The sequence below is a fragment of the Apteryx mantelli genome, chromosome 6 (assembly GCF_036417845.1).
Source record: "Apteryx mantelli isolate bAptMan1 chromosome 6, bAptMan1.hap1, whole genome shotgun sequence".
Classification (NCBI taxonomy): domain Eukaryota; kingdom Metazoa; phylum Chordata; class Aves; order Apterygiformes; family Apterygidae; genus Apteryx; species Apteryx mantelli.
In genome coordinates this window covers 18,793,145-18,816,488 of record NC_089983.1, presented here as the reverse complement: position 1 = coordinate 18,816,488, position 23,344 = coordinate 18,793,145, and the positions used below count along the sequence as shown (strand labels likewise).

Below are 23,344 nucleotides of genomic sequence, written 5' to 3'. Positions count from 1 at the left end.
AGTAGCTTGTGGAAGAAAGGATTTCAGAAAAGACTGCTTTTGCTCATGTGTTTTTTCCACCTTTAACTAAAACACATTTTATTCCTTCTCCTAGGTTTCTGGTCCAGTTCAGACAAGATAAAGTGTGTGTGAAGTTCATACAAGGCAGCCAGAAAAATGGCAACATCCCAACTTGCAAACGAAAAAACAATCGGCTTCTTGAAGTGGCTGTCCCTTAACTGCAGTCGGTCACTCTCCCTTTCACGGACTTGTTTCTTTGTAATAGTGCAATTTTAGATGTTTGGTTTTTCTGGTTTTATCCCTTTCTGAAGCTGCCAGTGGCTAATAGCTTTAGAAACCCTTGACAAAATATTTGGTCAATTGACTTTTTAATCTTTCATGCCGTAGTTTTAACCCACAGAATGCAGATTTTTGCCCAGTGAGACATTTTTACCAGCTGTATCTGTTAGACATGAGACATTCTCTTTGTTTAGTGGCCGTATTTTAGTGCAGCGTACCATAAAACCACATATTAATGACAAATTACTCATATTCCTTAGACTAGAGATCTGCTTAACAGAAACTATAAAGGATTTTGATGTTTATTGGTAACTTGTGCCCGTTGTCTTTTTATACCAACCTGTGCTGGTCTTCTGAAGGGTTCCTTGTTTGCCACCTTTGGAGAGACTGGCAGGACTGACACTGAAGCACTAACTTTAATAATCAACACTAGGACATATGTAACTTGATCTTTTAGTAAATACAGCACAGGAACATCTAATTTTGCAAAACAGAAGGAATGTATGATTATACAAGCAGTTACATGCATACATTTTTTAGTAAAAATGCAGAAATTTTGAAACAGGATTTTTAATTAGGTCAAATATTTTTAATGAGTTTATACAGTAGAAAACAGAGTAAAATTAAAGAGGCTTGTTTCTTTCCCAAGAATTATATAGTTCAAGGCATATTTTATGTTCTGCTTTTTTCCTTAAATTATCTGGTCAAATTAGATCCTGAAAAATGCCATAGTATTCATAACGCAAGTAACTGCTAGGTATTTTAACTGTTAGTTATCAAGTGAAGGGTTTGAGCCTTTCTTTTAGATATTGGCATGTACAATGTGCAATAAAACATACATGACATTTTGTGAAAATTATTTATAATACGTTTTTGTGTGCAAGAGAGGATTGGTGCAGCCTGCATAGACAATGTAGGGATTAAAATAGGTTTGTATTGTTAATTTGCAGTTTTTTTAGAATGTACACTACAGTTGTCAATTTGGGAAGAATAGCTAGAATTAAAAATTTCTTCATTTGGGGGTCTGTATATAAATTGGTATTATGGTAATAAAACTGTTCTAATTCTGTGCTGTTTGGTACCCCTATGTTATAACCATATTTTTGTATTCCAAACTATTTTATAAAAGTTGTGTACCTGATGTAGATGTGTGCACAGAAAATACAATCAAGAACTTCATTATAAACTTTCAGTGTAACTGATTGCACTTAATCTTTTATAAACCAGAAGCATTAGCTGAAATCCTTAAGGGGAGCTGAATTCTTAGGTAGAAGTAACTACTCAAGTGAAGGCTTTGTTGAACGTGACTGATGTGTTGATGCAAGGACAGTTGAGAAAGCGTTGTATTTTTGCAGTCTGACATAGGATAGATTAAGAGCCTGGGTATCTGTTGCGCAGTGCTGAAAGTCCAAGCATAAATAAAGATAAAGAAAAGTTCAGAGTGTCATTCGTCTCCTGCTGGTAAAGGTACGTAGTAGTCCTGGCTGCAAAGGCTCCCGTGGGTAGTTCAGTCGCAGCATTGGCTCTCTGCGATAGACGTGGTCACTGCGACAGGCACTGTAGAGCTAATGGTGGCCTCCTTGCCAGTCTGAAAAAACAGCTGTTTGGGGGGTTTTATCACGTTTCGGTTTGGGATTAAGATAAATGATTTTGCTATGATGTGGGCACAAAACAATAGTTTTAACTGGTTTCTTAGCATTACTGTTAAAAGTCTATGCCTCCGACCTTGAAAGGTGGGAGTAGTCAAAAAATGTAATTTCCAAACTATGATAAAATGTTACCTCTTCTTTATGATCTTAGTTTGAACTCTTCTTTTAATAATTTTCTTAGATTAATAGTTTAGTAAAATTAAAGCATTTTAAATGTATTGTAATTAGAGATGCTTACGAAGAAAACCTTAGTATCAATTTATAATGCAAAATTAGGATTCTTTAAAATTATTAATCCATTGCCGTAAGAATGCAGCCTGTAGTAACATGGTATTTAAAATTTTGTTCTTCCCAAAGCCTGTATTTGAATTCCTGCTTGGTAAAGACTGGACAGTTTGCAAAGCTGTTCAGGATCTTGAAAACCTTACAGTAAGAACCACAAGGGGCAAATTTAAAAAAGGGAACCAAAAGTAAGGGAAACAGGTGCCTGAAGTCTGATGTAATCCTGTGCTTGCTTGTAGGTAGGAAATTGGAGGGCTTAGATGAAGTTACTTCTGGGATATTTGACCCATCACATCCCTTTTATTCTTTTGATCTTTGCAGCAAGTCATGATAAAAAATTACTTTAATTATATTCTGTATCTGTTTTTAAAATAGCCATACTAACATAACACTGGAAGGGTGGGAAATTCTTCACTTTGATATCTGTTGTGCCTTTTTTTTTTCCCCAGAATCTTTACAATTTTTAACTTGCATATTAGCTCATACTTGGTGGTAGTTACCTTTTGACACTTAAATAATTCTCAATGTACAGAACAAGTTTTGCTGAATATAAATTATTCAGATATGCTAGTTGAGTCATCGTATTTTGATGTTTAGATTTAAGCAGCTAGGATGTTGAAAATAAAAATGCAAGATCAGCTAGTTTTTTTTTTCTTTTCCTCTGTTCTCTTTTATAACCTACTATCAAATGGAGTTGTGCAGAAAAGACAACGCTCCTGTGGTGCTAACCTTACACATCCTTCTACTTGTAAATTTTCATTTGTCATTTGAAAGCCAGGCAAGGATCATTAAAAAAATGAGATTTTTTTCATGAAAATTTACAGATTCAAATAAAATTCTGTTCCTAGACCTATGCTTTCTCTACATCTGTATCTTCCTTGTTACCATCAAATCTAAAAAGGGCAAGCAGATTCGATTTTAGGTTAAGTATACATACATTGGTCTGTGACTTCAGAAAAAGGAAATTTTCATTTTGTGTGTGATTCCTTAAGGGGCAGCGTGTGTTTCCAAATGATTCACAACAGTGGTTTTCAGTACCGTGCTTCTGTGCGGTGTGATGTGAGGGAGGTAGCTCTGTTCCTGGGCACTGCTTTCTTTGACTATTCTGCTAATTTAACTTACCTAATGTCAGGATTTGGATGCGTTCCCTGGGAACAGGATTAATAGGCCAAATTAACTTGATTTTCAAAAAATGTCTTTGAGTCACAGACCTGTCATATTCTATGTTTCATGTTGTGATTCTTTTCCTCTCCTTTTTTCTTAACCATTTTATCCTGGTTTACCTATATTTTGTTCATCAAACAAATTGTGGAAGAAAGAAATTAAAATGTAAAATCAGAAAAAGCATCTTCAGTTTTAATCCAGGTTTGATCTCTGCTTCATCTTTCCCCAAAAAAGAGCATTTTTCTAAACACGGTTCAAGGTTCTGATATGAAATGAGATCATTTTCCCTGATCATCATAACTTTCAAAGTTAATTCTTAAGCCTTTATACCCTTAGTCTTGAAGAACAAAATACCATATTCTATAGGAAAATGGTGCTAGTTATTTAGGAAATGGCAGTGTAGCACTATGACTGTTTTAAGATGGGAGGGAGGGAGATGCACACGTCTGTGCTGCTTTGGGCATTAGAACTTCCCACCAAAGGCGAGTTTCAAAGGCACAACTGAACGGGTTTTGAAGGGCTGCTGTCAACTAAAAACAATACAGACAGGCCTGAATTCTGCTTTTCTTGCTACCCAGCTTCTGCCTTTATTGGAGTATTTTGTAGTTTACACAGACCAGTCCATTTTCATTGGCAATGAGTGTGGGGGGGAAATTCTTTACAAACATTAAAAAAAAACCCCAAAACCTCAAAGTGATCCAAATTCTCTGGGAACTGCTTTAAATCGTGTAGATATATATTGTTTCACTGTCCCATCACCTTCCAATTAGAAATAACTAGAGGCCACTGGCATGTGGTGTGATCTTGCACGCTTTCTAGCGCAGTATTTGGCAAATTGCATTACAGACCTGTCTGTCTAAAAGTATATGACCTGTTAAGTAGTTTCAGAAGACTTAATGCAGGCAATGTTGTCCTGCCTCTCAGAGAACGGCACTTTCCTGCCAGCTGCAGCTACAGTGAGACTTTCCATTTTACTGCTAACTGGGGCGGTTTCTCCCGGAGAGGTAGATAACGGTATGCTCAGTGTATGGAAAAACTCTGTTGGTGAAGAGTTTCTTTGCAGAGCAGCGCTTGCCTCTGCTGAAGCATCAGTTTCATACAGATGAGCAGCCACCGCTTTAAGCACATGCAGGCGATACCCTACGCAGAAAAGCCGTGGCCTTTCTTGCAGGAAAAAAATCGGCAGTGCTGGCCGCTCATCAGCAGCGCTGGATCTTTCCGTTCTTCTGCACTCTTTGAAAGGAGAATGTAGCAGATGAGGGATTATGTGAATTTACAGCTGCTGTTAATAACTCCTGTAAAAATGTACTTACCTATGTAGGGGCAGGTTTGGACTGGCTGGCCTCAAAACATTAACCGGAACACATTCGGAATGTGAAAGCAAAGGGGAAGAAGCACTCCTACAAGTCGGCCTTTTTTAAGGAAACATATAAATCACCATTTCATGTCTAGTTGTATATGTCCACGGTAAACTAGAGCAATTAAAGGACTAGGGTTGTGAGAGGAATGTCAGACTTAATCCCAATGTACTATCAGCTAGAACCAGTTCTACTCCTGTTCCCTTACTCATGTGGGTGAGCTGCCTATTTAGCCTCTAATTCAAATATGAGCAAATTTTGAGGGCATTGCAGTTAACTTTGATTATGATCAATTGATGTAATTGTGTCCTGAAAGATTTTTAGAAATAGATTCCCTCTCTCCATCATCCTAAACTTTTGAAACATTGACATTATGAAATGACACCACAAAATTTTGAAGTATGAAGCACAAAAGCCTTTTACATGAGTGAAAAGAAAATTTGAAGAACCTGAATATTTTTTCTGAATAATTCAATGGATTTCCAAGGCTGCACCCTGCATGTCACCCAAGGTAGGACCTCTTTGCTGTACAATATCCTGCTCGTTATGGTCTTTAAACATTCAGCAAAAACTGAGTGGAGGGGGAGTAGTTTTAAGGAATAACTGCACCCTAGAGTGAATATCCCCTTGAAACATGCACACTCCATCCATTTCAGCTGTATTTTTCCACTTCTCCATTATTCGCCCAGCTAAAAAGCTAAAAATCTTTGTGCCAAATTCTCTTTTGCTGCTCTTTACCCTGCATGAAGGAACTGACTGGCCGTGCTATCAATAGCATAGTGGTCCCGTTGGGAGCTGTCTGACTTAATATCTGATTTCCAGGAAGCAGCTGCAAAGTATTTTGTTATATTCCACCTTAGCGTACCACGCGTCAAAGGCATACTATGTTGCAGACGGCAGGATTCACGGGCTAATACCACCTGCTTTACTGATTGCAGGTACATAGCCTGGCACGTGCCCTCTTGGCTGCCCCTCTGCAGAGGCACAGTCGGAAGAGGCAGGTGGTCTCCGCCGGATGCGGTACTTGAGTCCAATGCCAGGCTGGTGGTTGGTCTCGGTTCAAAGGTGCTCTTTCCCTTCTTGAATAGAAAAACCTTGTCTCTTCTCACTGTCTGTACTGGGTGGGATCTACGGGGACCCTACTGTCCAGCATTTCTGTACTGGGTGGGATCTACGGGGACCCTACTGTCCAGCATTTCTGTACTGGGTGGGATCTACGGGGACCCTATCATCCGACATTTCTGTACTGGGTGGGATCTACGGGGACCCTACTGTCCAGCATTTCTGTACTGGGTGGGATCTGTGGGGAACCTACCGTCTGGCATTTCAATACTGCCCCGATGGCCGCTTTTGCTGGGGAGATGCAGGCTGCGCTCCCAGCGGGTGAGGAGCAAAGCAGAGGGCACAGGGTGGGCAAAGGTGGTAGCAAACATTTTGGCAGTGTTCATACCTCATGAGTTCTTCCTTTTAGGGTAAATGAGATGAAGGTGGAAAGAAAGGGGAAAAGGGAAAGTTAGGTGAGCCAGGCTCTGCCTTTGGGCTAGCTCCTCATCTCCTAGTAGCCTTGTTCTCGGGCAGTATGACAGGAGCTGGAGTCTGGAGTCAGATAAACTTACTGACAATCACAATTTCGGGTCTCCGTGGCTCAGAGAATGAAAGGGAAAGCAACATCATTAGGTGCCCAGTTATTGCAGACTATGGAGAGAACGATGAGGAGGTGAAGGTACTGTAAACGAGCAGAAAAGCTGCTGAAAAAAACCTCAACAAAAAGCTTCCTGAAGCCCTGTTGCCTCCCCTGCGCTTGGTGCCAAAGGGGGACCCAAGGGATCGGCGTGCCTGGCTGGTTTGTCTCTTCACTGGAGTTCGCAGCAGTCGCAGGCAAGCGCCAGCCGCTTCCCGCGGAGGGTGCGGAGGGGAGCGGCGGCGGCGGCCGGCCGGCCTCAGCGCCGGAATCTGCCCTCCGGGCAGGGATCCGCTGCTCTGGCACAGCGCGGAGCACTGGGCGTATGCAGGGGGTCCTGCCTCGGCCTGGGCCCCGCAGAGCCCGGCCACCCCGGGCCTCACTGCCCCGTCTCGCCCTTCACCCTCCGAAGCGGCGAGTGCTTTTACTGCCCTTCTGGGCCCCTGAGCCAAAATGGGAGATGGTGCTTTTTGCAGCAATGAATGTGGATTTTTACTGGGCTGGCAATGTCCCATCCAGTGCTTTCAAATCCTTTCCCCCCCGCTACACCGACACGGGGTGGTCTCCGTGGCATCGGGCACTGTTTCCTGTCCGACTCCTGGCGCGGTGCGGTTGCCTCCTCGCTGCCTCCTGCTTTTGATGTTCTCCGCAGTGATAAAGCGAGGGATGTGTCTCGAGGGTAAAGCGGCAATTTATTCTTTTTAGGTTGCTCTTCTCCATATCCTGCTGCTGCACCTTGGTTTCAGCTGAGCATATACAAAATGTTTTATTTTTTTTTTCTAACCAAGAGCTGTTCTTAACGAAAGATGCTTTGTCCCCTTTCAAGCTAGCTTGCTTAGATGCATCAGTATCACCAATGTTTCCCAAAACTCTGACAAAAAGCAAAAGTGAAGCCTGAAACATGAAAAGCGTCTGTTGCTATGCGCTATCTCTTACGGCTCGGTCTCTTTGTGTTAACGAGAAATCCGCTCGAAGTGATGTTGTGATGAAGTCCCTGCTGGCTTGATTCACTGCACGCAGTCTTCAAGGTTGCTGTGTGTGCTGCTTGTAGCCTGTAAAAAAGGAAACTATCAGAACATGAGCTACGGAGTTTCAAACGGTGGTGCAGAAAGGAGGGAATTCATTTCTATTCGAATGCAAAGGAACATTAAATAGCTGTGAAAGCGCTTACATTGGCTTTTATTTGCCTGTACGCTGCCGGAACGATGGACCCGTGGGGTTCCCAGGACCTCAGCCGTGAAGGCTCCAGTGGCAGGTGTTCAGGGCAATGCTGCCTGGTCAGAACCACCACGGGCTGTTGGTAAACATTTAATTTTGGTTAATAAGTTCAGAAGTTGTGGATGAGCTTTTAACTGCAACGGAAGGTCCTGAGCAGTGATTACATCCTGGACTTGTTAATATAATATGGGGAACATGGGCCTGTGCTGAGAGTCTCCTGTATTTTCATTAGCTTTTCTGGGAATAATACAAAGAATAAAAAAGTTCAGCTACATCTGATGTAGGAGAAGAGCATTTGTTTTAAGCCAGCAACAGCAGCTCACTGCAACATGAAGGTGCAGCTGTTTGCAGCTCTCAGGCAGCCCGTTCTCCCCAGGCGCACCCTGTTCTCCCCAGGCGCCCCGCGTTCGCGAGCCGTGTTCAGCGAGGGTGGTTGCAGCGACGGCACGCGAGAGCGGCTGGCTCCTGCGCACCTGGCTGGTCTCGGACATGCGGGCAGCTTCCTCCCTCCTGCTGAGGAGGAGGTAGGATTTCTCAGAGTGAAAAACAAAACAAACTAAATGAAAAATGGGAGAGGGCCGTGGGACAGGAGAGCGGCAGTCTGCGCATGAAGCGGAGCACGCAGATGCAGGGGCTGTGCTGGGAGAGCGCATCCCGCGAAAACGCCGCCGCCTTCCTCCAGGGCCTCGCCTGGAAGCGCTCCGGGGAGCGCTTCCCATCAGGAGCGCTCTGGGAAGGCGAGGGCGGGAGCGCGCGGGGCCGGGCGGACGCGGGGCGCGGCAGCCGGAAACGCTCCCGGCCGGCACGGCGTGGCGCAGCGCGACGCTCTCCGTGGGGACAAGCCCCGGCCTCCCCGCGGCGCGGCCGCCGCTCGCACAGGGACGCCCTGCCGGGAGCTGCCCTGCGGCCCCCGCCCCGCGCGCCGGCGCCTCCGAGCGCGGGCAGGCTGCAGGTGAGCTGCTTAGTGGTTGCTTTCGGGGGCAGGAAAAAGCTTAAGCTGAAGCTAAAGACTTTATAGGAGCCACAGCCTTCCTCCTTCGGTTTTCCTGGCGCGCGGATGGGCGGCTGCGACCCAGCAGCCGCAGCCTCCCTCCGTTGCGCGCACGCGGCCGCTGACGCCGCTCCGGGGGCCAAGGGCTGGCGGGGCCGCGCGGCAGGGCCGCTCCGGACCCCCCGGGCACTTGCTGACCTGGAGGCCAAGGCCAGAGCACCAGCCGAGGCGGAGCCGCCTGCCGCGAGCGCCACGGGCAGCCGGGGGCTCCCGGCACGCGCGACGCTCTCCAGGGGCTTCTTAGTTGTTTGGTTCAACGCTGATGGTGACTGCGGCTTGGCGGGGGAAGATGCCGCGGGGCTTCGACCGCGTGGCGCCCTGGAGCGCGTCGTCGCGGCCACGGCACCCGAGCAGGCGCCGCGGGGCCCTTGCTTCGGCGCCGCTGCGCCTACTGCTCCGAAACCCGAGAAGGCAAAGCGTGCCCGGCGCGGGAGCAGCCTGGGCCCGGCACGGCCCCGCGGGGCCGTTTCTCCTGGCCGGAGGGATCCGGCCACCGCTCCGTGGGGAGAGGGTGCCCCCTCTCGCGGAAGCTGCCGTTCGTGCTTTCTTTCCCTTCTTGGAGTCTTGCGCTTGCAATGTGACGCCAAGGGCGCAGTGGCTTTAAGGGGGCCTCTTGTTCCTCTTGAAAAACATAGCTTTACACTAGTTTTTTTTCTTTCAATTTTTTTTTTTTTTTAACTGGACAGACTACTGAAGGAGCTGAAAAAGAGTTTTCAGTGCTGAAAGAGAGAAACAAAATGGATCTTAGCAACTACAAATGAGACCTTTTATTTATAGCAATTTTTTTCCCCCTAAAAATGGCTGGAAAAGTAAAACTGAGGCTGCAGAGTTACAGTACAGCTTGAGCCGAGTGAGCAGGCTTGCTGCCACCGCAGCAGAGCGCTCTGGTCTGTCCGACGTCCCTTCGCCGCCCCGGCTGCGCCAGCACCGGCAGAGCGGACGCGGGGGCCCGGATCGGCGCGGGCCGGCACGACTCCGCACCCTGCGGTGGCAGCGGGGCTTCCTATGCTCACAGTGGATTTCACGCGGCGCCGGGAGGCGCGAGGGAGCTGCTCGCCGCGCGCCCCGGCACCGACGCAGAGCGCCAGGATGTTGCCGCGGCTCCCACGCTTCCCTGTCCGCGTGCGCTTGGATGACGGAGGCGGGGATGGAGGCGAGAAAACGCGCGGTGAGGCCGTGCAGCGCTGGCGGGCTTTGAAAGCTGCCTCCTTTCGCCCAGATGTTCCCGCTCGCATGTGCAGAAGCATCTGTGGCCGGAGGCTGCTCCAGGCTGATTGCTGAGAGTCTCCTGAGACAACTTGTGACAAATTGTATCATAAAAACGCTAAAAATAGCTCAGTTATTCCCTGGAAAAGCAAAGTTCCCACAAATCAATGAGCTGGGAAAATCGCTGAACTTGCTCTGGCCGCAACGTGCTCTTTTCTTGTTCTCCACCCTCCCGCGGGTCTCTGCTCTTCTTGCTTATGGTCCTCCCTGCTGCCAGCTCCCGGAGACGGTGCTGCCGGCCGCCCCGGCCCAGGCCGTGGAGCACCCGCCTGCTACGCTTTGCTGCGAGAAACACGCTCCCGCACGTCTTGAGCCTGACGGTTCGTTTCCCCGCGCCGCCAGCGGGAGCGAGTTTGTCATTGCAGAACAGTATTTTTCGGCGGGAGAAGCCTGCCGTGGGGAAAGGCAGCTCGAAAGGCGCGCGACGGTGAAACCAGGACGGTCGCTGCGACGGAGCGTCATGCGGCAGCAGCAGGACGGAGCGAGCTGCCGGCTGCGGCCTTTCAGGCAGGAAATTGCAGTTCAGCAGCCAGGTGTATTTATTTAAAGTTTTTGTGCTTATAAGTTTTGGGGAAATTCTTGAAAACTTGAACTCAGCTTAAGTGATACATTTTGATAATCTTTTTGTGACTGATAACTCAATATAGTGGTATGTCTTATTTATCTGACCGTTCACTCTGAAGACTAGTGATGTTTTAACTTTTGACACAGTTAATAATTGAAGGAGTCAGAATTTCAACGTGTGCACTCACTTACAGTCTTGGTCTTGCGTGCCAAAGTCCCTCCTGCTGCTTTTTGCCCTAGATGTGAAAGTCCACGTCCCCACCAACCCCATCCCGACCCCCTGCTGCTGCCTGGGCACCAGGCCGGCCGAGGCGCGTCGCCGTGCCCTCGGTGCCGCCGCCGGCCGCGCGCTCGCTAGCCGAACGCTGAGGCACAGCCGCTCCCCGCCTGCGCCCAAAGCCAAGGCAGGCGGCACATTGGGCGAGAGCAGAGGGGTGGTGGAGGGAGCAGCGAGGGGCAGCGAGGAGCACCAGGAGTCCAGGCGTGCGCTAGATGCGACTGGTGAAATACGGAGAAGCGCCGGATCCTAATGCAGTGAAGTTTGTGCTGAGCTGCAGGTCTGAAGTTTAGCCCCCGCGTGATGCCTTGAGCACAGCATTGGCGATCAATTCAATCCGCTGCCAGACTGATGCTCCATCCCGAAACCACCAGCACAGACGTCTCCGCGAATGTCTTCTGCCAGGCGCGGCCTGAAATAGCATCGAATAAAAGACAGCAAAGCGACGTTGCTGGTTTTGCCGTGAAGAGGAAATGAAGTGCACGGTGGGTGAGGGCACGGCTTTCGCGGCAAGAGGAAACGCGACGGACCTCACGATGGACAACCTGGTTTTTGTCCTTTGGCACCACAGGACAACCAGGATGTCCCGCCTGCCCCTTTTGGGATACACGGTGACTGTTGTAACCCTCTGACACAGCGGCGTGAGGACTACTTGTTTATTAGGCATTGCTTTTGGTATTTCTCTCCCTCTTTATAAGAATGCGAGAGCGTATTTATGCGTGCGAAGTCGCCCCAGGGCCCTCCCTCCAGCAGCGCTCTGCATCCATCACTCTGTAAATAAACAGGGCTCTCAACAGCGGCGAAGTTAATTGGCTGTATAATGCACAGGAAGCAAAACTGCTTTCTCCAGGATTTATTCATCAATTATAATTTGCCCTGGATGGGCACAGTTTGAACCATTTTTTTGGATGGGGAGAAATATGTCAGCTAGAAAGAGAGCAAACCATTATAACGAACGACCCGATGCACGTGTGCATGGCTGTGTTTTGTGTTTCATTACAGTATCCTATTAACGACCTAATGAACACGCAAACGATGAGCCAAGCATTATCATTACATTTGTCACAGTAAAGCGTGTTTTCTTTTAGCTTGCAGTTAATGAGGATGTTGTCTGGTCCGTTTGGTGTCCCCTGAGTGAGCGAGCTGGTTTGCTGCGTCCTGCTAGCGGGACGGGGCCGCCGGCGAGGCTGTGCAGCTCTCGCCTTGGTGCAAGCCCGCTTTTTTGCCTCCGAGTCCTCCCTCGGACTCGTTATGCAGCTCCCACGTTTCACCAGCCTTGAGGCAAGAAGCAGTCAGCTGGGCAAGCCAATAGCTGAGTTAAAGCTAAAGCCAAGTCAGCTGCACTAAATGCTCAAGCTGTATTTTTAATTAAGGTTTTAATGGAAATGGCACAGCTGTTCCTCTCTGGAGAATATACTGATACGACGGTGCCGAGCAGCGGAAATAACGACGGTGCCAGGGACACGCCAGGTGCCAATACAGCACGGGGGGGCCAAGCAAAGTCCCCGTGCGGGGAAGGAGCAGTGGCGCGTTTCTTCAGGGCTGGTCTCTGGCGGTGCTCAGCACCCTCAGCTGTGGTTTACTGTGAAACCAGCCAGCAGGTGTCGAGAGGTGTCCGTGTCTGGTGGGACGTAGGTGCTCCTGGAATATAAATAATGGCAATAATTTTGTCTAGCTGGGCCTTGAGAACCTCCAAGGATGGAAATTGCCGCACCTGGGTTCATATTATGCCCTGCAAGGTGGGTGCCTTCTGGCCTGGTAAAAGTGAATGCTAAAAGCAGGTAAGAAATGTGGATCCCTTATTCACAGCATAGAAAAGAAGCTCTAGCCACCTACTTTATTAGTATATTCCCTTTATTGATTCATGAGATAAAATGAGATTGAGCTGGAAGCAGTTGGAGAGGGAATTCACAAGCCTTTCCAGGCCTTCAAATATTGTGGAATTTATTATCGTTTCAAGACAGAGTCGTGATCTGATCAGAAGACTGGAGGGCCAGGGAAGCTCTAAACTGTAATGTAAAATTAAATTCTCTTGGCTTGAGGTAAGCCACTTAGTCTCCTCACTATGACACAGGCAGAATAATATTTACTACTTGGTGCTAGCGTGAGGATTAATGTTTGCTAAGTGCTGTGAAAATGAAAATATTATTCACAGAAAACTTCTTGTCTGAAAGGGAAATTATTCTTACAAAAACCTCTGGCTTGCCTCCACTGGTGCGAGCCTCTTATTTGCTTTTGCCTCTTAATATAATCGCACGGCTCAGGACACCGAAGGCGTTTGCTTCCTGCCGCCCTCCCCACCACGTCCAACAGGCAGGCGAGCGGGGAGACCTGCGGCGTGGTGGGACATGACGGGGAATGTAAAGGGGTCTTAAACTGGAGACGGTTGAACGATCACCCTTAGGATGGGCAGGAGAGTGCAGAGCCCCATAGCTTGGGGGGCAGCACGGGGGTCTGAAGAGAGAGCTGGGGACGCCAGCAGCTCCGCAAAAGGCTGCAGTTACGGAAGGGTTAACGCGTTCGAGCAGAGTGAGGTGTAGTGATTTGCTAAATTGCCTGTTATTTGCTGCCCGCCAAGGCCAAGCAGGCAGGGTCGCGGGCCCCGGGCAGCGGCGGCAGTGGCAGGGCCGGCTGCGGCTCGGGCAGCCCAGCCTTGCCGCCGGCAGGGACGGCAGCCCACGCCGGAGGCGACGCACGGGGACGCGCGGGGTTCGGTTACCCTGCAGTGCTTTCCCACAGTTCGTGAATGTGCTTATCGCCAGCGTTTTGTAGCGTGCAGGCTTTCAAATAGCTGAGTCCTGAAGCTTATCAGGCACATCGACTGTGACCTAAAATCTTGCAACCAAATTTTGCCCAGCTGAAAAGGGAGATTTAATGTCAATGTGCAGTGAATTATTTCCATCCCTTCCATTTGAGTGAAATTAAGACTATTTCAGGCAAGATGATGCTGAATTTAGACAAAAGAGCACTGAGAGGAAAGAAAGCTATGCCATAGTCTGCAAGATGCCTTTGAGATGATTAACACTGTTCTCAAATTAAATGGGGTAAAATTGCTTCAAGATGCTTAAAAAATATCTCAAGAAAATACTGAACACCTGCTAACACTGAGTGTCATTTTGACACTCTAACCGATTTCAACAACAGGTTTAAAAACCTGAAAAACAGAATAAACCAGTGAGGTGATGCAGCGTGTGACAACTGACAGTGACAGGTTTAGGGACTGGGAAATACTCAGAGACCATTTAGTAAGCAAAAAGGAGGTAATTAGTGCATAGTGCAGAGTTGCCTTATGTCTTGTTTCTTTGAGTATTTTCCTTCTTGTTCTGGAAGAAGGATTAAATAAAACATTTACTGAGGTTTCTTGCATGGTAACCAGATCCCCCCCCATCGCAAGTTATTTATCTGGTGCTGATATTAGACAAGCCCCTCCGTTTCCCGATGATACCACACCGATATGTCCCCGACAGCCGGAGAGGGCAGACTACCACAGGGGACGGCTCTGGCGGGACTGCCTGGGACACCGATACTGGTGCAGCCGCTTACGCCTTGCACTGGCCTCGTCCGAACCCTGGGGTTCCCGAGGTCCGGGACGGTCCTGTGGCCATGGCGCGCTTCCCAGGGAAGTTAAAAATCTACCTTTCTGGGGGGATTCAACGTCGCACATATAAAACTGGTTTTTGGCCAGTAGGGTGACTCTGAGGTAAAACACTTATTTCTGAACAGCTGAAAAGACTTCTGTCAGAATACAGGGCATTTATTTATTTTAATATTTATTTGAGCATGTATTGTGTTGCTGTGTTTTTTCAAGTCCCATGACTTCCCCTAATCTAAATGCCTTTGTATATGGCCTTGACACGTGTGTGAGCAGAGCAGTTCTGCTTGCTGGGTGTGCGCAGGAGTGGGGGTCTCTGCTTCCCATGTCGGGGGCGAGAGGGGCTTGAGTTAATGTTGGTTTGCTCAGAGAGACCCTCAGTGTGTTGAACTTGGCCATTTTGGTGCTCTTAACAATCTGGCAAAAGACTTGCATAAAGAAAAGTATTGCTCCGTCTAGAGAGCAAACAGTTATTTTGTTTTTAATGACAACACTGGATTCTGAGATTAATCACAGCAAATAGGAACTCATTGAACTGATTTATATCCTCTACTGACATGCAATTTCTTTTCAGCTGAGAGGATTTTCCCTTTTACAGAATTACAAATTTCTGCAACTGGTGATTGAACTGAAACAGAGCCAACAACTTCCAAGGTGCTTCCACTGATTCAGAAGCCTTTTGTGAGCTGTAAAATAAAACGTGAAAGAAGAGGCTTTATACTCGCTTTACGAATCAGATCTTTGGCACCGTTCTGCACGAGGTAATGGTACTGCCATTCAGCTCTCATCTTCAAATCACTGCACAAGCGGGCAGAGACACTGCGGAGAGAAGGGCGCGGAGGGACGGACTTGCAGCAGTGATCGGGCAGCGTGGTGGAGGTGGCTGCTTACGCCCTGCGCGCCGGGGCGGCTGCTGCGAGAGGCAGTGCGGAGGGCAGGCGCAGACGGCGCGTCCGCATGAGCAAGGGAGAGCTGGAGGGAGGCAGCGACGGGGCGAGAAGGGACTGGGGCTCACCAGGGCTATGGATGGGGTCTCGCCCACAGCACGGTGGGGCTTGGGGAGGGACGAGGCCAAGCGAGTCGCAGACTTCCAGCTGTGCTGAGAAGTTCACCACCTGAAATCTCAGCCTTGTCACTTCCCACATCCTGATGACTTCTCTCACTCTTTCTTTTCCATGCCCAGCACCCTCCTGATCCTTCCCAGGTCTGTTTGCCCGGTCGTGGATGTCCCCAAGACACACTTCCTAGCCTTTACTCTGTCTCCTTTAGGCTTTGCTGCTGCTATGAAGTTTTATTTTGCAGCTGCAAAATAAATCTTCATTGTGGGGCTGGCAAAATTCACTGCAGCCCGTGTGCTGAAAAGCCTTGGGCTGGCTCTGCAGCCACATCTTGTTCCTCTTAAACTGCTGCTTTTAGTAGATCTAAAGTGTTTGCCTTACAAAAGATGTTTCCCTCTCTTCCAGCAGACCCGCGTACACTGATTTGTTCACTGAAGACGTAGCCTGGCTGTGGGAGCTGCTGCCAGCGTTGTGCTGCGTTAGCTCACGTGGCACTAACACCACAGATTAGTGGACCATCCAGCTGGAAATTTTCTGTTTGACTTCAGTTTCAGGGGCAGCTAGGCTGGAACCCACTGAAAGGCAATTTAGAAATGTCTCATGAAAGCACACTTCAGATGCCAGCTCCTACCTTTAAATAACCATTTGAAAGTGAGGCTTGACAGTAGGGATCTGTAGCAGATTTTTTGGTGTTGCATTCTGAGTAATTGGTAACTTTGTATGTTGGACCTGGAAGGCCTGTGTTAGCCCAGCAGCTCTCCTTTACCTTTACATCTTTATCTCTTTCCCATTTCAGTGCTCTCCATGGCCAGTGGCATTTCCTTGCCATCAAGTATCTCTGGGCAGGGATTTCAAATGCGGTGGATTGCTTGACCGCTTCCCTCTCCCCACACCCCCCTTTCACCTCGGCTTGGATACCGTTTGGGGACAAACAAGGTGGTAGGCAAGCGGGGACCTGGGTAAGACTAGCTTTTTCTCCTCCCCCAGTCCTTGGCACTGCCCTGTGCGTGCGGCGACTCCTATTCAGCTAGCAGAGAGAGGCAGCCACTGGGAATTTCAGCATTTATTGGGTCTGTGAGGGAGACTGCAGCACAAGGGCTGTCCTGCTGCCCGTCCCACCACGCCACCCTGCACCGGCCGTGCTGGGCTCTGCGATAAAGCTCAAACCTGCCGGACGGGCTGCAGGACCCTCCTGCGCTCCGGAAGTCGCTTTTGCTCTAAGCAGCCCCATTCCCTGCTCTTGCCATTAGCTCAGCACGGTCACTATGCCTCGAAACTTAACCCACTGCTGGCTTGCCTGGCTCCTTCACGAGCAGGTCTGACCTTCCTAAGACAGCACATGGTCTTGCCAAGGCTGGAAGTTCAGTCAGCTCTGGATACAGGTCCCCATGGCTCAAAATGCTCGATAAACTGCTAACATGCTTTTCTTCTATAGTATTGGTTGCACCAAAACGTTACTCTCCCAGGAGCTCCCGGGAGGGCTTCCTCGTTCAGATGTCCCCCTTCAGCCAGCTGTTCTTGGCCACCTGCCCCACGCCAGGCCGGGAGGCCGGGCTGAACTGGAGCAGCTGGGCGATGAGGGCTCGGCAGGGCTCCGGCAGCGAGGGCAGCCCCTCTGGGTACAGCACCCCTTTCTTCTGGCGCCGGGGCATGCTGTGGATGTGGGTGTCGTCGAAGGGCATGCAGCCTGTCACCATCACATAGAGCACCACCCCCAGGCTCCACATGTCATACTTCTTGGCGTCGTAGGGGATGCCCAGCAGCACCTCTGGGGAAGCGTAGGCTGCCGACCCGCAGTACGTGGTGCTCAGGTCTGGGTAGCCGTTGGCCTCCTTGCTAAAGCCAAAGTCGGTGAGCTTGGCTCGGCGGCCGTCAGCAGTGAGCAGCACATTCTCGCACTTGAGATCCCGGTGCACCAAGTTGCGGTCATGCAGGTAGCGCACGGCCCCCACGATCTGCGCAAAGATGTCCCGGGCTTCGGGGACGCAGGGCAGCTTGCCCAGCTGCTGCACCAGCTGGAGCAGGTCGGTGGAGGCTGCCTCCATCACGATGTAGAGCTTCCCGTTGCAGACCTCGATGAACTCGAAGACGCGCACGATGTTGGGGTGCCGGATCATCTGCAGGATGGAGAGCTCGCGAGGCAGAAACTTGTGCACAAAGTCTGGGGAGGCTCGGCGCCGGTCCACCACCTTGATGGCTAAGGGGCCCTTGTACTTGTTGGAGGTGGCCGCCTTCACCTTGGAGTAGCTGCCCTCCCCTAACGTTTGACCCAGCCTGTAGCCAAGATCATGAAGCAGCTTCTTGCCTGCAGCAGTTTTTGACATGTTGTGTGATCCAGAAGGGCTTAACTGAAGCTGGTGTTTTGCTCCGGGGTTTGACAGCTTTAACCCATGGTGCGTGACAGCTGTTGCCCTTGGCCCCCCGCCATGGCCTCGCTGGCGGCGGCAGGGCGCCCGGGGATTGTGACGGGGTGGTGTCGCGCGGCGGCGCCTTTGTGAGCTGCCCAGGGTGGCTGGTGGGGCCCCGGCGCGCCCATGTGGACCCGAGGGGACGCCCCCGGTGAGTGGCTTTGGGTTTTTTTTTTTACCTTTCCCTTCCCTTCCCTGAGCTTTCAGGATAGGGCTCTTCTGATAAAGAGAGCTTAAGTGTGAGCGTTCTGGGAGGCGTAATCCATTTGGGGGCCTATACCTATTTGTGTAGTTCTGATTTTAATAAAACTACAGAAAAGTGGTGCAAAAGAGTGACTTCTGTTGTCCCTAGCTACAAATCACTCTGGCTGGCTGTAAATATTTATTTTTTAATTATGATGGTGCAGGAAGCTATTTTTCTAGCTAGGCTGAGTTTGTGTGGTGTCGAGGGGAAATGTTTAATTTATCTTTCAGAAAGAACACCCTTCTACTTTGCTGAACTTGGAATTGCAATCCCCCTATTTTTATCAAAATAATAATTTAGAGTCTATGGAGAAGAACTGTGATCAGAAATACTGCAGAGAGCTTCTGTAGTTCAGCTTTTAAATGCTTTGAGTCAGTTATAGTTGCTCTAAGGTGACAGTTGAATTATGCACATATAGCATATTTTTGCTAAAATCTTGCTAATGTCATAGATCTTAGTACTTGTCTAGTTTTGATCTTTTCTCCCAAACTTATCTGCAGAGCCTAAATGGCCTTTGTGAATTTCCTGACCGTGTTCTCAGGGCATAGGTAATATTGCCGGCATGGTGAATGGAGAGCTTTTTTTTTTAATGATTTAAAACTGTAGGTACAGATAAACTTGAGCACTTGCACCCATAAAAATCAGTAGACGTAGCTGGGCATACAGCAGATGTGGACAGCTGCACCAACTTCTTGCTTGTCAGACAGGGCCAAGTCAGAGACCGCCTGAGGCTGGGGCTACAACACAGCGGGGAAAAGCAGGCCCTGGCTGCACCGGCAGGTCCAGCTCTCCTGCGGGAAGTGCAGGGCCCCGCGCTCCTGCCCAGCACGAGGGCACGCGGGGACCGCCTTGGCAGGGACCACCGGCGAGGGCAGGACGCACCCCTGAGCCAGGAGGCAGGCGGCACGAGGGCCCGTGGGAAAGCGGCCCCCGGCGGGACCGGCCCGGCAGCTGGGACCCTCGCGGCTGCAGGGCGTCCCGCGGGGGCCCTGCTGGATTGCAGACCGGTAACTGGCTCTGTCCCCTGCTGGCTGCATCTTCAGGTCTCAAGAACAGTTGTTTCTGGTTTGTTTTGGTGGTGTTTTTTAAGCTGCTCAAGGATTTTGCCCTCCCTGTGGAGCCTGCATTTCCTTCCTAACTGCAAAAAAGAGCCTAGAACCACAAAGCTTCCGTGTTTCTAAATACAACAACAACAAAAAAACAAACTCTATTTTTAATCTTTTGAATATATGTTTCATTTGGCAAATCTCTTCTAAAGAAGAATAAGGCTCAATCAAAGACTGAAGCAAATGTCTCCCATGAGTCCATCTGGTCAGTGTTTTGAAGACACTTGAAGAAATTAAATTATTTTAAAAGTGCAAATATAGCTATTCATGTACTACAGGGATGCTCTGCCCTGGCTCCTAAGGGCAAGTAATCATCATGTTGAGTTTTATCTGCTACAGTAGTTGCACGCCTAAACTGAGCCATTTTTTCCACTTCAAATGCCTTTTCTTCTCTAAGTACAGGGAAGTGGGAAGTATAAGATTCACTGAGCTGTGAAGTGCAGTTGTGTTTCAGGCATGTTGTCCAAAGGTGCCACAAGGAGCACATACATTGTGTGATGGAGAGTGTGCGCCTGTCAGGGGCTGCTCTGCTGCCCTCTGAGGAACAACCTTGCTCCGTTCCTATCTCCTTGGAAGAAAACAGAGCACCTGTCTGGCCACAGGGGCTTTGCCTGCGACTGGTGTTTGCCTGCAGATTTAGTGGAGGAAATCCTGCACGCTCACAAAGTGCTACAAGTGGTCTGGGCAACAGTCCCTTTCTGCTTAGCCCACCAAATAAACAGACCTAGAATTCTCACTTCTGGACCAGTTCAGTCATCAGTGTCTCTCCAGAAGGAAATTTGTCCAGCTTCCTTGTTTCACAGAAAGGTGTGGAGTTTGGGACAGGAGAGATGGAGATATGGAAGAAGCAATGGCTCAGCTACCGAAGCTCACAATTAGAAAAAGAGAAAGAAAAGCAAAGAATCCATTTCCCGAAATTCCCATTCAGAAAGAACTGTGTTTGGACCCTGTGCCAGAAGCATAGTTATTTAAACACAGAAAATGCAGCCTAGCAATCAGGAGGCCAGATGTAGAAAGCCATTTTGCTGGATACATACGATTCCTGACACTTATGTTTAGCCTGTGAATCATAACCACAGCGATTTCAGCAGAGGTTTGAACTGTGCTTTTCATAAGAGTTGGGAACTCTTAGGTGACTAAACACAACTGAAAAGAGGTAGACATTTTTACAAGGGAAAATGCTTAGATCAGGATTCCCTTCTTACAACCAGAATGCCTCAGGAAAATCTAGTTGTCACATATTCTGACATATAGGAAGATGTGTGTGTGGCTATAGCGGTCTGGCTGATACTCAGTATATCTTTCAAAACAGGAATTGGAGTTCAAGTTACAGACACGTTCCCAAAGCCTATAGGAAAAATCCTCATTTGTGGGGAACCTCTTTGAAGCCCCCTGTGATAACTTAACCTGACATCTCTGGGTCAGGGATTTCCCATGTGAGTGAACATTGTGGAGTGTAATGTGGGTCCTGCTGGCACAGATGTACCAAAATATAACCCCTGTTAATGCAGATGTTCTAGAAGGCAAAGTGCAGTGGAAAACATGAAGTAGTGACTATGAACAATGTTGAAATGGTAAGGAATAATTTCGTGGAATCTTGTGTTTCTAGTAACTCTCCATCTGCTCAAGTGAACTTGTAATTTTTGGGAGGTTTTCAGCAAACTTGGCTAAGGTAGACAAATTCAGATTCAGAAACGATTCAGTAAGTCCTCCTCTAAATCCAGAAAAAGCACTGTGCAGTCAGAAGCTGCATAAGTATTGTGGGGACCAAAGGGCTTGTGCAGTAGCTCAAAGGTGACAGGAGAAAAAGCTCAAGTGAAAAAGGAGAGGGAGCAGGTATCTTAGTGAATATTTCCCCCTCCCGTACAGTCCAGGCTAAACCACCGTGAGCTGGGTCTGCTTACAATGATGGAAACATTATTGTGCATCTCTATTCTCAGCCTGTTCCTAACCCACAGGTTGCAGCACGGCATGTGACTTTTGGAAAAACTCTAAAGATAGCAAGAGGAATGAATGAGATTTTCTTTTGTGCTGGACAACATTAGGCGAGGAAAGATAGCTGAGCTCATCTTTTCGTGCTGTGCTTAGACTGCACAGAAATAGATTTTTGTCTTGTTAGCTGTTGGCTCTAGGTTTATTGGCATAAAAATGTACCAGAAATTTCTTTTGCTTCCAATTCCTCCACCTCAGGTACTGCAATCTGTGGTATAAATATTTGGCTTACACCAATACTTTTTAGTAGAGTACTCAGTACTAATATATATAAGGAAGCTGAGCTTCGGAGCTTTCTTGTACCTTTTTTCCATCAGAACCGTGTTTGTAGAACAGACTTGTTCAACTGATATTGTAAACTAGAGTAATTAGAAATCAGGCAGCAATTACTGGTTTGTTAGATCTAGTATGTGAGCAGGAGGAGTTGGTCTGCAGAGGTACAAGTTGTTGGAGCCTACCGTGAGGCTTTTCTTTATGGTGATGTTCTCAGGACCTGGTGGTGTGGTCACACGTCAGTCTAAAGGTTTCTCTAACGAAGGATTGATAAATCCATAAAGGACTGTGCAGTGCAGAGATACCAGAGAGCTACCAGGTACCCCAGAAAAAACGTGCCTGTTTCAAAGTCAGCACAAGCTAATTTACCTTGCTGGGTAAGTTAGCCTCAGGGCTAACTTCCGTATCTCCAGGGGCTAGACTGGTTACCAGAGGCCATCCTATGCTGGACATCAGTTTCTACCAAAACCAGAAGGAGTTTGGAATTAACCTTGCCTTGGTCCTGGATGCACTGCAATTACATAGTATGGTGTTCCCCGTGAGGTAACTCACCTTGGTGAGAAGCTAATGCAGATGAACAGAGTCCAATCTCCAGCCGTCTGCCCTGCACACAGAAACCTTTGACCAGAGAAGAGCAAACAGGCCCTGAGATGTAACAAAAGTGGAATGAGAAAAATTTTTTTTTCTTTCTGCGTCATCCTGTATATTCTTTTCACTAATGATTAGGTCTTCTCTTGCAGGAAAATCCTGGCTGTGCTGCAATTGATAGCTGGGAAATCACCAGTCTGCTAGGCTGAATATTTGGATTAATCAAACATGTCTGTGCTTTGTGTTTTGCTGTGGCTGCTCTCTTGCCAAATCTCAGACAGGCAGCACTACGGCAGTTTAATTACTGGACTGATATACCAGCTGTTATTCAGTATGGCAAACAATTGAGCTAACAAGATGGCCATTAGAGCATATATGCTTCAGAAAAATTTCCTGCTCCTCTGTGATCTCACCGTTTCTGAAGTCTCTGGTCCTGTGATCTGATTCATCTGGGTAGGACTGTGGGGAGTCCCACCGAAATCGGGGAAAGGGGTTGGGTGCCCACACGAACTCAGACTGCCTGTCATGGATCTGCTGACAGGACGACATCTCTGGGTCAGGGATTTCCCATGTGAGTGAACATTGTGGAGTGTAATGTGGGTCCTGCTGGCACAAATGTATCAAAATATAACCCCTGTTAATGCAGATGTTCTAGAAGCCAAAACAAACTATAGTTTTTTATCTTAAGCCATAAGCCTGTAAGTTACAATGTGTAGAACGACCTCTGTCCTTGCATGGAGCCCTTGAGATTTCTTTAAATATCTCAGTTTCCAGACAAATAGAGATATTCTGCCCAGGGGTTGTAACTTTCAGAACCAGCCAGGTGATTCATAGGCACCACACTTTGTGGCCAGTCTATGATTAGACCTTATTGCTTAGCACCCTATGAATGTGGGGGTGGACAAACAGCTGCAAAAGAAGTAAGAATAACTAAAGTTAGTATTTTTGCTTCAGCACCTCATTATAGATAGTGCAAAGGGTCACCACAGTTATTTTTCCTAGCAGATACTGAGATAAGCTGGATCTTTTTGCCAGCAATGGGTAAAGAGAGTTCTTTAAACAGAAGTTTTCCATGTTTTCCCCTGTATTTGGATTTTTTTATTCACAGAGAACACTGGGCTGAAAAGAAACCTGCCGCTTGTAGCTGTCACTATTTTCCATCCGTCTGAAATGTTGCAGTGAGTCCGTGCAGGTGCTGAAGACTGGTGAAAAATTTGCAGGCATCTAGTACCTTGGAGCTGTATTACTCTTTCTAGTTGTTACCAAAGGGAACAAACAAAGCTGAGGTTAGCTT

General features: G+C 48.3%; 2 protein-coding genes across 4 annotated transcripts in view; one reads left to right on the top strand and one right to left on the bottom strand.

The window, feature by feature from the left end:
* The window catches only part of MYO1B (myosin IB), a 117,805-nt gene extending 114,746 nt beyond the window's left edge, over nucleotides 1-3,059 (top strand). For all 3 annotated transcript variants that reach the window (XM_067298931.1, XM_067298929.1, XM_067298928.1), the window contains one exon: nucleotides 95-3,059. In XM_067298931.1, the coding sequence (XP_067155032.1) occupies nucleotides 95-218 (124 nt within the window). In that variant the 3' untranslated portion in view covers nucleotides 219-3,059. The remainder of the gene's footprint in view (nucleotides 1-94) is intronic.
* A 13,870-nt stretch (nucleotides 3,060-16,929) lies between these two features.
* TSSK6 (testis specific serine kinase 6) lies at nucleotides 16,930-17,763 on the bottom strand. Its single transcript, XM_013952192.2, has one exon. It carries the CDS (start codon nucleotides 17,761-17,763, stop codon nucleotides 16,930-16,932), a length of 834 nt encoding a protein of 277 aa, XP_013807646.1.
* Nucleotides 17,764-23,344: the final 5,581 nt, after the last annotated feature.

What these genes read in the sequence shown, in the direction of transcription:
- TSSK6 (XM_013952192.2), bottom strand. Translation starts at nt 17,763, where the DNA reads ATGTCAAAAACTGCTGCAGGCAAGAAGCTGCTTCATGATCTTGGCTAC.